General features: G+C 43.3%; 1 protein-coding gene across 3 annotated transcripts in view; it reads left to right on the forward strand.

The window, feature by feature from the left end:
• PRDM16 (PR/SET domain 16) overlaps nucleotides 1-16510 on the forward strand; it is a 637493-nt gene that overhangs the window by 329814 nt on the left and 291169 nt on the right. For all 3 annotated transcript variants that reach the window (XM_067472770.1, XM_067472771.1, XM_067472773.1), the window contains exon 3: nucleotides 1886-1936. In XM_067472770.1, the coding sequence (XP_067328871.1) occupies nucleotides 1886-1936 (51 nt within the window). The remainder of the gene's footprint in view (nucleotides 1-1885; nucleotides 1937-16510) is intronic.

Raw genomic sequence — 16510 nt, forward strand, 5'->3', positions numbered from 1 at the left:
GGTTCAGAATACTCTCTGATTGTAGGTGAACTATAAATCCCAGCAACTACAACTCCCAAATCATAGAATCAAAAGACCTCACGGGCCATTCAATCCAACCCCCTGCCAAGAAGCAGGAAAATTGCATTCAAAGCACCCCCAACAGATGTCCATCCAGCCTCTGTTCAAAAGCTTCCAAAGAAGGAGCCTCGACCACACTCCAGGGCAGAGAGTTCCACTGCTGAACGGCTCTCACAGTCAGGAAGTTCTTCCTCATGTTCAGATGGAATCTCCTCTCTTGTAGTTTGAAGCCATTGTTCCATTGCGTCCTAGTCTCCAAGGAAGCAGAAAACAAGCTTGCTCCCTCCTCCCTATGACTTCCTCTCACATATTTATACATGGCTATCATGTCTCCTCTCATATTCATGGCTATCATGTTTCCTCTCAGGGACATGTCAAGGTCTAGTTTCCCCAAACTCCACCAGTGTTCACATTTGGGTATATTGAGTATTCGTGCCAAATTCGGTCCAGATCTATCATTGTTTGAGTACTCAAGACCAATGCCCACCAAAGCTTTCCAGTATTTTCTCTAGGTCATGGGAGTTCTGTGTGCCAAGTTTGGTTCAATTCCATCATTGGTGGGGTTCAGAATGCTCTTATTGTAAGTGAACTATAAATCCCAGCAACTCCAACTCCCAAATTTCAAGGTCTGTTTTCACCAAACTCCACCAATGTTCACATTTAGGCATATTGAGTATTTGTGCCAAATTCGATCCATATCCATCATTGTTTGAGTCCACAGTGCTCTCTGAATGTGGGTGAACTATAACTCCAAAACTCAAGGCCAATGCCCACCAAACCCTTCCAGTATTTTCTATTGGTCATGGGAGTTCTGTGTGCCAAGTTGGGTTCAATTCCAACATTGGTGGAGTTCAGAATGCTCTTTGATTGTAGTTGAACTATAAATCCCAGCAACTACAACTCCCAAACATCAAGGTCTATTTCCCCCCAAACGCCATCAGTGCTCGCATTTGGGTATATTGAGAATTTGCGCCAAGTTTGGTCCATATCCATCATTGTTTGAGTCCACAGTGCTCTCTGAATGTAGATGAACTACAACTCTATAACTCAAGACCAATGCCCACCAAAGCCTTCCAGTACTTTCTATTGCTCATGGGAGTTCTGTGTGCCAAGTTGGGTTCAATGTCAACATTGGTGGAATTCAGACAGCTCTTTGATTGTAGGTGAACTATAAATCTCAGGAACTACAGCTCCCAAATATCGAGGTCTAGTTTCCCCAAACTCCACCAATGTTCACATTTTGGCATATTGAGTATTCGTGCTAAGTTTTCTCCAGATCTGTCATTGTCTGAGTCCACATTGCTCTCTGATTATAGGTGAACTACAACTCCAAAACTCAAGGCCAATGCCCACCAAAGCCTTCCAGTATTTTCTATTGGTCATGGGAGTTCTGTGTGCTAAGTTGGGTTCAATTCCAACATTGGTGGAGTTCAGAATGCTCTTTGATTGGAGGTGAACTATAAATCCCAGCTATTACAACTTCCAAATGACAACATCAATCTCCTCCCCAACCCTACCAGCGTTCAAATTTCGGTGTATTGGGTATTTGTGCCGAATTTGGTCTAGTAAATGAAAATACATCCTGCATATCAGATATTTATATTACAATTCATACCAGTAGCAAAATTAGAGTTAGGAAGTAGTGACGAAAATAATGTTATGGTTGGGGGTCACCACAACACGAGGAACTGTATTAAGGGGCCATGTCATTAGGAAGCTTGAGAAACACTGTGAGTATTTTGACAAATATGAAACCATCCTTTCATTGTTGTCTTGTCTGAAAAGTTCCAAATACTGAGTCTTTGTCTTCTCCTTCTCTTCCCAGCAAATGCTGACAGATCCCGAGAGCAGTTTGCAAGATGGCTGCATTAAAAAGGTAGGACAAAGGTTGAATCTCGTTCGGGTTGTATAGCTTCAATGTTTGGTGAAGCTGGAATTGTTTGCCTTGTCTGTCACTCTCTTGCGAGAGAAAGGGAATCTCTCTCCGGAACCATCACTTTGGGTTCTTGACCTTGCCAACTGGGCATCCAAGTAGGACTATTTCTTTGTGCCAAGGCTGTGCTTTGGGGTTGTGGTTTGTGTGCTCAGATCTTTAATAGAAAACTTTCTTAAGTTTGATGTAATTGTTGCATCCCCAAAGTAGATTTCTGTCTGGATTTCCCCCCGATACATTGACAACGGAGTTGTGTTGTAAATAGGTTTCAGAGCGGCTTACAAGATATAGATATAGATATAGATGTAGATATAGATATAGATATAGTTCTAGATAACCCTGAAGGGGACTCAGAGCGGCTTACAAGATATATATACATACAATATATTATATTATTAGCATAGTACAATATCAGCATTAAATATTACTATATTATACTATTTATTTATTTACTGTATTTATATCCCGCTCTTCTCAATCCCGAAGGGGATTGTGTTGTAAATAGGTTTCAATTCGGTCTTTTTCTAAGAAGACATTTGAACCTGCAATTTTGTTGCACTAACAACAAGAGTGTGAATTTAATCTTGCGTTCGGCTCCCGCTTGTTTTCGTATTGAGCTGATTTTCGTACGGGAGAGGGAACGTCCCGTTACGTGCTCCCGAAGGTAACGAAAGCAACGAAAGAACAGATGAAATGAAGGAAAACGATTGCGCGCACAACTCTAGTGTCCAACCATGTAAAATTTTCTTACTGTTTAGATTTTTTGTTCTGTTCCTGAGGTCATTTGGGGTACTGATTCTAAAAATTGTACTGGATATAGACCTCATCAGCTCTAGTTTCTTAGGTAGGATTATCATGGTTATCTGTGGGCGACTGGATAGTGACTGATAGATACCATATTTTTGATATTTATTTATTTATGACATTTATATGCCACCCTTCTCACCCCGAAGGGGACTCAGAGCGGCTTATAAGATAGATATACATACAATATATTATATTATTAGTATAGTACAATATCAGTATTAAATATTACTATATTGTACTATTAATTTATTTACTGTATTTATACCCCGCTCTTCTCAACCCTGAAAGGGACTCAGAGCGGCTTACAAGATATAGATATAGATATAGATGTAGATATAGATATAGATATAGTTCTAGATAACCCTGAAGGGGACTCAGAGCGGCTTACAAGATATATATACATACAATATATTATATTATTAGCATAGTACAATATCAGCATTAAATATTACTATATTATACTATTTATTTATTTACTGTATTTATATCCCGCTCTTCTCAATCCCGAAGGGGACTCAGAGAGGCTTACAAGATATAGATATAGATATAGATATAGATATAGATATAGATATAGATATAGTTCTAGATAACCCTGAAGGGGACTCGGAGCGGCTTACAAGATATATATACATACAATATATTATATTATTAGTATAGTACAATATCAGTATTAAATATTACCATATTGTACTATTTATTTATTTACTGTATTTATACCCTTATCTTCTCAACCCCGAAGGGGACTCAGAGTAGCTTACAAGATATATATACATATACATACAATATATTATATTATTAGCATAGTACAATATCAGTATTAAATATTACCATATTGTACTATTTCTTTATTTACTGTATTTATACCCTTTTCTTCTCAACCCCGAAGGGGACTCAGAGTAGCTTACAAGATACACACACACACACACACACACAATATATTATATTATTAGCATAGTACAATAGCAGTATTAAATATTACTATGTTGTACTACTTATTTATTTACTGTATTTATACCCCGCTCTTCTCAAGCCCGAAGGGGACTCAGAGTGGCTTACAAGATAGATATACATACAATATATTATATTATTAGCATAGTACAATATCAGTACTAAATATTACTATATTGTATTATTTCTTTATTTACTGTATTTATACCCCGCTCTTCTCAAGCTCGAAGGGGACTCAGAGCAGCTATATCATTATATTGTAATATTATTAGTAATATTACATGTAATATAAAATATATAATTATAATATCATATTATTAGTAGTATTATATTGTATTACATTATAATATTATAACTATTATCTATATCTGTCTGTTTATCTATCTATCCATCCATCAATCTATATCTCCATCTATATCTCCATCTATATCTCTATCTATCTATCTATCTATCTATCTATCTATCTATCTCTAATATTATATCTTTAAAACTAGAGCAAATAGGGGGAAACTATACCCAGAAATAGGACTAAAGAAAATCTCTGTTGGACAGTATTATGGTAAACTACTGCTTGAGCAACATTGACCAAAGTGCATGGAAACACTATCCCATGCAACTAAAAGGTAATGCAAACTATGCTCCTGAAAGACGGAACATTGACATCTATCCGATAGATGATTTCCACCTTAAACACTGGTTATCTAATAAGGATTTCAGTGGTCAAGATGGCTTCATTTAGTTATCTGTGGAATAACTTAGCAAATCTGAAAGCTGATCTATCCATGTGTCTTTTAAAGCCTTTCCGTTGCTCTCATTGATTCCTATGTTTGCATTTTGTGGCAACGACGAGCCACGGATGGACATGGCAGACGGTTATCCTTCTCCTATCCAGGTCTACATTTTTGCTCTTGGTGGTGCTTGTCAACGCTTTCTACGTTTTGGAGGAGCTTTCCTCTTCAAAAGCATTCTCAGATGGGAAAAAAAATGACAGAGATTTCCTTTCTTGTGGATGTCTTATAATAACACTTTCCGAACTCTGGAAGTTAGAACGAAACGCCCAGGTGGTTTCTGCCAAATATTGTGAAATTCTAGATGGGGACGGCTCCGGAGGCAGCTTGTGAACCCTCTTGTAGACATAGCTAAGCTGAGCACCGGCTCTTTCCCATTGAGAAACTAAATTGGGGTCCTGGGCTGATTTGGGGTGATCTCCCATGAAATGCCCTCCATCGTCCATCCCATTATTTATCGTGTCATCAGCAACCATACCATTGTATTACATTTCTAACAGAGCAAAACAAACAAACAGCTTGGTAGCTTGGTAGTTGATTAAATGTCCTTTGACCAGTATCTGGCCACTTGGAGTGCCTCTGGTGTTGCCGCAAGAAGGTCCTCCATGGTGCATGTGGCAGGGCTCAGGTTGCATTGCAGCAGATGGTCAGTGGTTTGCTCCTCTCCACACTCGTATGTCGTGGATTCCACTTTGGCTCTGCATCTTGTGGTGCCAGAGCGCAGTCTGTTCAGCGCCTTCCAAGTCGCCCAGTTTTCTGTGTGCCCAGGAGGGAGTCTCTCATTTGGTATCACCCACGGATTGAGGTGCCGGGTTTGAGCCTGCCACTTTTGGACTCTCGCTTGCTGAGGTGTTCCAGCAAGTGTCTTTGTTGATCTAAGAAAACTATTTCTTGATTTAAGTCGTTGACGTGCTGGCTGATACCCAAACAGGGATGAGCTGGAGATGTCTCTGCCTTGGTCCTTTCACTATTGGCTGCTACTTCCCGGCGGATGTCAGGTGGTGCAATGCCTGCTAATCAGTGTAATTTCTCCAGTGGTGAAGGGTGCAGACACCCCGTGATAATGCGGCATGTCTCATTAAGAGCCACATCCACTGTTTTAGCGTGGTGAGATGTGTTCCACACTGGGCATGCATACTCAGCAGCAGAGTAGCATAGCGCAAGGGCAGATGTCTTCACTGTGTCTGGTTGTGATCCCCAGGTTGTGCCAGTTAGCTTTTGTATGATATTGTTTCTAGCACCCACTTTTTGCTTGATGTTCAGGCAGTGCTTCTTGTAGGTCAGAGCACGGTCCAGGGTGACTCCCAGGTATTTGGGTGTGCTGCAATGCTCCTGTGGGATTCCTTCCCAGGTCATCCTCAGAGCTCGGGATGCTTGTCTGTTCTTAAGGTGAAAGGCACATGTCTGTGTTTTAGATGGATTAGGGATCAGTTGGTTTTCCCTGTAATAGGCAGTAAGAGCACCTAGAGCTTCGGAGAGCTTCTGTTCAACCATCTCAAAGCTCCCTGCTTGAGCAGTAATGGCGTGATCATCAGCATAGATGAAACTCTCTGTCCCTTCTGGCAATGGCTGGTCATTTGTGTAGATGTTGAACATGGATGGAGCAAGCACGCTCCCCTGAGGCAGACCGTTCTTCTGTTTCCGCCATCTGCTTCTCTGGCCCTGAAACTCAACAAAAAAGCTCCTGTTTTGTAGCAGGTTTCCTATGAGGTGGGTGACGTGGTCGTCCTTTGTGATATTATACATTTTTCTCAGGAGTAGGTGGTGGTTCACAGTATCATAAGCCGCTGACAGGTCTATGGAGGCAGCTCCTGTGATCTGCTGCCTTTCAAAGCCATCTTCTATGAAAGGCATCCATCCCATGACCTTGAAGAAAGGCAGAACTTTCCCCCTTGTTCATCTCCATAACCTGCTAGCCGTTTGTCTGGACTCAGAGAGGGATGCTATTATCCGGAGCTTAGCGGTGACAGGCTGACAATTTGTATTATCACAACTGCCTTCGCTGCAAGGTCTGTCATTCTTGGCTTTGGGAAGCACTTGGGCATTTATTACAGTTTGAATGAGTTATCGCAAGGAGGCCCCATTCTGTTTTATAGAAAGCAGAAGTCATCCAAAGTGAGAAAATTGGTTTCCGGGACTTTGCTGTAGTTTTAAATAAGGGTATGCAATTTGGTTAAACCCCATACCAATTTTGGTGTTTGGATTTCGGAGGCCCCTCGTACCCATTTTTCATTAACCTCCCAATTAGGATGGGAAAAAGTCTGTTTTTTAATCCGGCAGCTGAAAGATCCATTTTCGCTTTGGGAAGATCCAGTCCATTGGCGGCAATGGGGGAACTTCCAAGGCTCCCCTTTTAGTCGGGCTGGAACTCTGGACTCTGACTTGGATTTGAGATTTGGGCTTGGCTATGTTTTAATATGTATAATTCTGACATTTTAATGTATATTTATAATTAATAGTCTAATGTTAATTTGCTTTGTATTGGGACTGGTTGTTTTTGTTGGTATCGAATGGCTGCCAGTTGTAAGTTGCCCTGAGTCCCCCCTCATGGGGTTGAGAAGGGTGGGATATAAATGTTTGAAATTAATAATAATAATAATAATAATAATAATATCCTTCATCTAGACCTGAGTTAAACATAAGACTCAAGAAACCAGCCTTTCTGGGGTCCTTTCTCCTAATATCCTTCAGCTAGATCTGGGTTAAAGCATCAGACTTAAGAAACCACCCTTTCTGGGGTCCTTTGTTACATGCTCCCAAAGGTAATGAAAGTAACGAAAGAGCAGATGAAATCAAGAGAAATGGTTCCGCGCACAACTCCCACTTGTTTTCGTGTCGAGCTGATTTTTGTATTGGGAGAGGGCTTCATGTTACGTGCTCCCAAAGTTAATGAAAGTAACAAAAGAACAGATGAAATAAAGAGAAACGGTCCCGTGCATAACTCCTGCTTCCTTTCATGTCAAGCTGATTTTTGTACTGGGAGGGGGCTTCATGTTATGTGTTCCCGAAGGTAACGAAAGTAACGAAAGAACAGATGAAATAAATAGAAACGGTTCTGCGCACAACTCCCGCTTTCTTTCACGTTGAGCTGATTTTTCTACTGGGAGGAGGCTTCACGTTAGGTATTCCTGAAGGTAACAAAAGTAAGGAAAGAAACAGTTCCGCGCGCAACTCTCCCTTGCTTTCATGTTGAGCTGATTTTTGTACTGGGAGTGGGCTTCACGTTATGTGTTCCCAAGGGTAACGAAAGTAAGGAAAGAACAGATGAAATAAAAAGAAATGGTTCTGCACACAACTCCCACTTCCTTTCACGTTGAGCTGATTTTTGTACTGGGAGGAGGCTTCACGTTATGTGTTCCCAAAGGTAACGAAAGTAAAGAAAGAACAGATGAAATAAAAAGAAACAGTTCTGTGCACAAGTCCCACTTCCTTTCACGTTGAGCTCATGTTTGTACTGGGAGGGGGCTTCCCGTTATGTTCTCCTGAAGGTAATGAAAGTAACGAAAAAACTGACGAAATAAAAAGAAACGGTTCCACACGCAACTCCCGCTTCCTTTCATGTTGAACTGATTTTTGCACTGGGAGTGGGCTTCACGTTATGTGTTCCCAAAGGTAACGAAAGTAAGGAAAGAACAGATGAAATAAAAAGAAACGGTTCTGCGCACAACTCCCACTTCCTTTCACGTTGAGCTGATTTTTGTGCTGGGAGGGGGCTTCCCGTTATGTTCTCCTGAAGGTAATGAAAGTAACGAAAAAAACGATGAAATAAAAAGAGACGGTTCCGTGCGCAACTCCCGCTTGCTTTCATGTCGAGCTGATTTTTGTACTGGGAGAGGCTTCCCGTTACGTGCTCCCGAACATAACAAAAGAACAGATGAAATAAAGGAAAGCGGTTCCATGAGCAACTCTAGTATTAAGTCTCCCGAGAAACAGGGGCATTAATACTTGTTCTGGCATCAAAAAATCACAGATTCAGTTTTCAATTTTGCTGGTATAAGAAAAAATGTTTAGTGACCAAAAGGTTTGAGGCATCACTCTTCAGAAACCTTTTTTTGGAACGAGGGTTGGGTTTGTGGGGCTTTGGAGCAGAAGGAAAGAGCAGGAACCAGACCTGTCTGCAATGGGCTGTTTTTTTTTTGTATCCCTCCCCTCTTCTCCGCTGGATGATAAGAGACCTTGGGAGACATCTTTCTCCAGCCGGCTCCCCCTCAACCCCTCCGCCTCTGTTTACTTAGAGGGAATGGCCTGAGGGGCTACTGGAGAGAAAACAGCTGTGGGAGATAATCTATAGAGTTATCTATCTATCACTCTTTGTCGACCCCAGTCTCCCCAGAGAGCAAGCGGAGAGACTTGTAATAAAAAGGCATTGCTTGAAGAGGCTTTAGGGACAAATAAAGAGACATGTTAAGGGCTGGCTGGAATGGAGAGGCAACATTATTAAAGCTCAATAGCCTTCTTATCAAAATCCAATAGGATAGAGGTTTGGCAAAAGGGTTTTGAAAAAAGGCTCGACTTCCTTGTGTGTCTGGATTTATCCATTAACAAGAAGGAACTCTGCGAGGAGAGCAAGAGATAATGTCGTGTTTGCAAAAGGGAGAAGAGAATTATATCCCGTCTCTCAAACGTGGGTCTCCGTTGCTCAAGTTCACATTGCTCATGATTTCGGAACAAAAAGAAGGTGAATTAAACATGTTTTAGTAAAACGAATGGAAAAGTCACTTCTCCAAATGGTGTGTTTGTGCGTTGTTCTTCTTAATGTCTTTCTGAATAGTAGGCCTGGGTAACAACGCAAAAATTTGTTTCTAAAATCGATTTGTATTTGGGGTTTTTTTTTGTTTCGATATTTAAAATAATTACAAAATTTTCCTTTTAAAAAGTTCGATATTTACGAAATTTCGTAAATGGTAAAAAGAATAACGAATCGATTTCCGAAACAATAACGAATCGATTCGTTAATGGCGGACGCGACCGCGAAATACGCTAAAAAACCTCCAAAAACTTCTGAAGCTTCCCTCTCCCTCTGTTCTTGACTGTTGGTGTGATATTAAAATTATTTTTCACTAATTAAACCATAAAACTGGCCCAGACATGCGGAAATAATAACGAAACGACCTCGGAACAATAACGAAACGAATACAATAATGAAATACGAAGCATTTACAAAACGTGTTTAAAAATTCATTTTTTAAAATGATTGCTCCAGAATGGTTCGTTATCGTTTTGTAATGGGAAAATTAACGAATTATTAACGAATTACGAATTAACGAAACGAAACCGCCCAGGCCTACTGAATAGTATGAAAATATTGAAAATTGAGGAAGGGGGGAAGAGATGTAGCAACCAGCTTAGAAAACATTCAGGATGAGACTTTACATCTATCAGTAAGTAGTATCCGATATCTCTGATCAGTTGGGTCAAATTGAGGAAACGATTCATCCAAGCTTCACCAAATTTTGTGGCCGTAAAGCAGGTATGGACAAACCCAGTCCCAGGGCCCGAATGCGACCCCTTGGGCTCTTTTCTCAGGCTCTCCTCTCTGTCACCATCCTATCCTCCCATTCCTTCTCTCTTTCTTTCCTTCCTCCTTCCCTTCCTCCCTTCCTTCCTTACCTCTCTCTTTCTCTCTCACTCCTTCCTTTCCTTCCACTCTTTCATCCTTCCTTCCTCCCCCCTTTTCTCCCTCCTTCCCTCTCTTCATTCTCTTCCACCCTTCCTTCCTTCCTTCTCTTCCTCTTTTTTGTCCTTCCTTCCCTCTTTCCTCCCTCCTTCCATCTCTCTCTTTTTCTTTCCTTCCTTCCTTCCTTCCTCCCTTCCTCCCTCCCTCCCTCTCTCCCTTCCCTTTTGTCTTTCCTTCTTTCTCTCTTTCCTCCCTCCCTCCCCTCCCTCCATTCCCTTCCTCCCTCCCTTCCTTACCTCCCTCTTTCTCTCTCACTCCTTCCTTCCCTTCCACCCTTCCTTCCTTCCCCCTTTTCTCCCTCCTTCCCTCTCTCGTCTCTCTTCCACCCTTCCTTCCTTCTCTTCCTCCCTTTTGTCCTTCATTCCCTCTTTCTTCCCTCCTTCCATCTCTCTCTTTTTCCTTCCTTCCTTCCTTTTTGTCTTTCCTTCCTTCTCTGTTTCCCTCCTGCCTCCCCTCCCTCCATTCCCTCCCTCCCTCCCTTACCTCCCTCTTTCTCTCTCACTCTTATTTTCCCTTCCACCCTTTCATCCTTCCTTCCTTGCCTCTTTTCTCCCTCCTTCCCTCTCTCTCTTCTCTCTTCCACCCTTCCTTCCTTCCATCCTTCTCTTCCTCCCTTTTGTCCTTCCTTCCCTCTTTCCTCCCTACTTCCATCTCTGTCTTTTTCCTTCCTTCCCTCCTTCCTTCCTTCCTTCCTTCCTTTTTGTCTTTCCTTCCTTCTCTCTTTCCTCCCTCCCTCCCCTCCCTCCATTCCCTCCCTCCCTTACCTCCCTCTTTCTCTCTCGCTCCTTCCTTCCCTTCCACCTTTTCATCCTTCCTTCCTTCTCTGTTTTCTCCCTCCTTCCCACTCATTCTTTCTCCTTCCTTCCGTCCATTCTTCCTTTTTGTCTTTCCTTCCTTCTTTTGTTCCTATCTTCCTCCCTTCCCTCTCTTCATTCCCTTCTACCCTTCTTTCCTTCCATCCTTCTCTTCCTCCCTTTTGTCCTTCCTTCCCTCTTTCCTCCCTCCTTACATCTCTCTCTCTCCTTCCTTCCTGCCTGCCTTCCTTCCTTCCCTCCCTCCCTTCCTTCCCTTTTCTCTTTCCTTCCTTCTATCTTCCCTCCTTCCCTCCCTCCCTTCCCTCCATTTCTTTCCACCCGTCCTTCCTTCTCTTTCTCCCTCTCTTTCTTCTTTTTTCCCTTCCTTCTTTCCTTGATTCGTGTTTGGGAAATATCCTTTGGAGAATTCTTGCTGAGAAGACCCCATGGGGGACTAGTCTCCAGGTAGCCACAAATCAGTAGAGACTTGGCAGCGTCCCACCAAAGCACAAGAGGCCGTATAGGGCATGAATCTCTATCTGTTTATGATGCCAACTTCTCTCTCTCGCAGGGTCATCCAAGCCATCTGTCCCTGGGAGAGGTTGTGTTCCCAAGTAGATGATTGATTGATAATTATGATAATGCGCAAAATCATTACTTGGATATTATAAATATCGTTAAACCCACTGGCAGGGAGTGGAGACATTTACGGGATGACAAGGCCATCAAAAATGCCCCTCCGGTTAAAAGGGAGAGGGAAAGGTCTGCTGGACCTCTCCCGGTGGGATCTCTCGGGCTGATGAAAGATGACCCCAAAGGAGTGGGAAATCAGGCTTGCAATAAGCAGCCCGGAAGGTAGTTAGGGAAGAGCCGAGGCTGCCGTGAGCCGTCTTTGGAGGAGCAATTACATCTTGCCCAAGGCCCCTCTTTGGGTTTCTAATAACAATCTGATGCGCACACATGGACACAAAGCCAGCAGCCTCTATCTGCCGCTCTTTAATTGTTGAGTTGTTTCAAGTTCAAAGGACGTCCGCAGTGCAATCCAACCACAACGGTTTGGTCACTTTCTTGCAAATATACCATCTTTTTGCAACCCTGAAGATCTCCAAATGAACTTACTGAGGAATAATGCTTTCCATGTGTGTTTTTAATTAAATATATTTTACTAGCTGTACCTGCGACGCGTTGCTGTGGCCAGTCTTCCCTCCTTCTTTCTCTCCTTCCCTCTTTCCTTCCTTTCCTCTTTTTCTTTCCCTATTTCTCTTCTTTCTTCCATCTCTACCTGTTTATTTCCTAACTTGCTTTGCTCTTTGGTTACATCCTTCCTTCCTTTCTTCCTTCCTTCCCAGTCTTTCGTTCCTTCTCTCCTTCCATCCCTCTCTTTTTCCTTTCACTTTTTTATTTCCTTATCTCCTTCTTTGCTTCTATACCTTTCTATCTTTCTTTCCTTCCCTCCTTCCTTTCTTCCCCCTTTCCCTCCATCATTCCTTCCCTCTTTCATAGAATCATAGAATCATAGAATCAAAGAGTTGGAAGAGACCTCACGGGCCATCCAGTCCAACCCCATTCTGCCAAGAAGCAGGAATATTGCATTCAAATCACCCCTGACAGATGGCCATCCAGCCTCTGCTTAAAAGCTTCCAAAGAAGGAGCCTCCACCACACTCCGGGGCAGAGAGTTCCACTGCTGAACGGCTCTCACAGTCAGGAAGTTCTTCCTCATGTTCAGATGGAATCTCCTCTCTTGTAGTTTGAAGCCATTGTTCCATTGCGTCCTAGTCTCCAAGGAAGCAGAAAACAAGCTTGCTCCCTCCTCCCTGTGGCTTCCTCTCACATATTTATACATGGCTATCATATCCCCTTTCAGCCTTCTCTTCTTCAGGCTAAACATGCCCAGCTCCTTAAGCCACTCCTCATAGGGCTTGTTCTCCAGACCCTTGATCATTTTAGTCGCCCTCCTCTGGACACATTCCAGCTTGTCAATATCTCTCTTGAATTGTGGTGCCCAGAATTGGACACAATATTCCAGATGTGGTCTAACCAAAGCGGAATAGAGGAGTAGCATTACTTCCTTAGATCTAGACACTAGGCTCCTACTGATGCAGGCCAAAATCCCATTGGCTTTTTTTGCCGCCACATCACATTGTTGGCTTATGTTTAACTTGTTGTCCACGAGGACTCCAAGATCTTTTTCACACGTACTGCTCTCGAGCCAGGCATTGTCCCCCATTCTGTCTCTTTGCATTTCATTTTTTCTGCCTTCCTTCTTCCTTCCTTTCTTCCTTCCCTATCTTTTGTTCCTTCTCTCCTTCTTTCCCTCTCTTTTTCCTTTCACGTTTTTATTTCCGTCTCTCCTTCCTTGCTTCTATACCTTTCTATCTTTCTTTCCTTCCCTCCTTCCTTTCTTCCCCCTTTCCCTCCTTCCTTCCTTCCCTCTTTCCCTCCTTCTCTCGTTACTTCTTGACTGTCCCATTTAATATTGTATTTATAACTTACATAGAAAGAAGGAAAGGAGAGACAGGAAGGAAGGGAAAAGAAAGGGAGGGAGGAAAAGAGGGAAAGAAGGGAAGGAAGGAAAAGAAAGAAGGAGGGACAGGAAGGAAGGAAAGGAAGGTGAATGAAAGAAGAAAGAAGGAGGGAAAAGAAGGAGGGAGGGAAGGAAATGAAAGGGAAGGAAATAAAGAAAGGGAAAGAAGGAGGAAAGGTAGGGATGGAGGGAAGAAAAGAAGGAAAGGAAGAAGGAAAGAAGGAGGAACAGTACCCTTGGGTCTCATACTTCATGCCCAGATCGCCATGGACAACGTTGAGGAGACCCAAGCGCCTTCAAACCGGTCCTGTGGCACGAGATGAAGGCTTTGTGCTTTCAAATATAGAGAAAAGAAAGGGAGGGAGGGAAGGAGAGAAAGAAGGGAAGGAAGGAAAAGAAGGAGGGACAGGAGGAAGAAAAGGAAGGTGAATGAAAGAAGAAGGAAGAAGGGAAAAGAAGGAGGGAGGGAAGGAAATGAAAGGGAAGGAAATAAAGAAAGGGAAAGAAGGAGGAAAGGAAGGGATGGAGAGAGGAAAAGAAGGAAAGGAAGAAGGAAGGAGGGACAGGAAGGAAGGGAAGGAGGGAAAGAAGGAAAGGAAGGAGAAGGACGGAAGAAAAGGAAAGAAAGGGAGGAAGGAAAGGAAGGAAAGAAGGGAAGGGAGTGAGGAAGGTCCTTCACTCAAGTACCGTCGACCTTCCTCCTCTCCTCTTCTTCCTCCTCTTCCTCGTCCCCTTCTTCCTTGCCTGGGGGCTCCACTGCTGCCGCTGCCACTCATCCGCCCCTTCCTCTTCCAACAGGGAAAGGAGGAAGAGGAGGAGACTGCCCTCCTGACATAGCAGGGAAAGAGAAGGGACTCCATGCGGCAAGCCTCCACCTCCACCTCCACTCCCATGTTGCCCACTCTCGTGTGTGTGTGTGTGTGTGTGTGTGTATGTGTGGCTGTGCACACGCGCCTGACTCCTCATGCTTTAACAGCCGGGTGTTTCCCCACAAGGAGGAGGGGGCGTGGCCATGGGTCTCTTTCTAGGTATGTAGTTTCTCCTTTGGAAGAAGTTTCTTCTTTCTTTAGAAATCCTTTCTGCTATTTGTTTTCGTTGTTTTTTTGGGTGAAGGACATACATTGGGTTGATAGGTGTATTGTGTCCAAATTTGGTGTCAGTGGTTTTTGAGTTCTGTTAATCCCACAAACGAACATAACATTTTTATTTATATAGATTTTGGGATATCTAGTTGCATACTGTATTACATATGTAGAGTATAAACCCAAACATTTGGGTTTCATATGCAACATATATGCATAGCCTCCTACCAGCATGGTAGGAGGAAGCTGAGAATGGATTGACCTTAGAAATCCGAGGGTTCCAAGAGAGGTGATCTCTCTAGACATCTCTAGATTCTCCAACATGACAGGAGGAAGCTGAGCATGGATTGACCATGGAGGACTGCGGGATTCCAAGAGAGATGTGACCTCTCTAGAAATCTCTAGGTTCTCCAGCATGTCAGGAGGAGACTGAGCATAGATTTATCATGAAAAACTTAGGGATTCCAGGAGAGGTGATCTCTCTAGAAATTTCTAGGTTCTCCAGCATGGTAGGAGAGGTGATCTCCCTAGACAGCTTTTCTCCAGTATGACAAGAGGAAGCTGAGCATGGATTCACCATGGAAGATCTAGGGATTCCAAGAGAGGTAATCTCTCTAGAAATGTCTAGGTTCTCCAGGATGACAGGAGGAAGCTGAGCATGTATTGACTATTGAAGTCCTAGGGATTCCAAGAGAGGTGATCTCTCTAGACATGTCTAGGTTCTCCACCATGACAGGAGGAAGCTGAGCATGTATTGACTATTGAAGTCCTAGGGTTTCCAAGAGAGGTGATCTCTCTAGACATGTCTAGGTTCTCCACCATGACAGGAGTAAGCTGAGCATGGATTGACTATGGAAGTACTGGGACTTCCAAGAGAGGTGATATCACTAGACATGTCCATGTTCTCCAGGATGACAGGAGGAAGCTGAGCATGGATTGACTATGGAAGTCCTAGGGCTTCCAAGAGAGGTGATCTCACTAGACATGTCCATGTTCCCCAAGATGCCAGGAGGAAGCTGAGCATGTATTGACTATGGAAGTCCTAGGGATTCCAAGGGAGACGATCTCTCTAGACATGTCTAGGTTCTCCACCATGACAGGAGGAAGCTGAGCATGGATTGACTATGGAAGTCCTAGGGATTCCAGGAGAGGTGATGTGATATCACTAGACATGTCCATGTTCTCCAGGATGAGAGGAGGAAGCTGAGCATGGATTGACTATGGAAGTCTTAGGACTTCCAAGAGAGGTGATCTCACTAGACATGTTCTCCAAGATGACAGGAGGAAGCTGAGCATGTATTGACTATTGAAGTCCTAGGGATTCCAAGAGAGACGTGATATCACTAGACATGTCTAGGTTCTCCACCATGACAGGAGGAAGCTGAGCATGGGTTGACTATCGAAGTCCTAGGGATTCCAAGAGAGGTGATCTCTCTAGACATGTTTAGCTTCTCCACCATGACAGGAGGAAGCTCAGCATGGATTGACTATGGAAGTCCTAGGGCTTCCAAGAGAGGTGATCTCTCTAGACATGTCTAGGTTCTCCAGGATGACAGGAGGAAGCTGAGCATGGATTGACCATGGAAATCCTAGGGATTCCAAGAGAGGTGATGTCTGTAGACATGTCTAGGTTTTCCAGGATGACAGGAGGAAGCAGAGCATGTATTGAATATGGAAGTCCTAGGAATTCCAAGAGAGGTGATCTTTCTAGACATGTCTAGGTTCTCCAGGATGACAGGAGGAAGCTGAGCATGGATTGACCATGGAAATCCTAGGGATTCCAAGAGAGGTGATATCTCTAGACATGTCTATGTTCTCCAGGATGACAGGAGGAAGCTGAGCATGTATTGACCATGGAAGTCCTAGGGATTTCAAGAGAGGTGATCTCTCTAGAC

The sequence above is a fragment of the Anolis sagrei genome, chromosome 13, assembly GCF_037176765.1.
Source record: "Anolis sagrei isolate rAnoSag1 chromosome 13, rAnoSag1.mat, whole genome shotgun sequence".
In the NCBI taxonomy this organism is placed as follows: Eukaryota; Metazoa; Chordata; class Lepidosauria; order Squamata; family Dactyloidae; genus Anolis; species Anolis sagrei.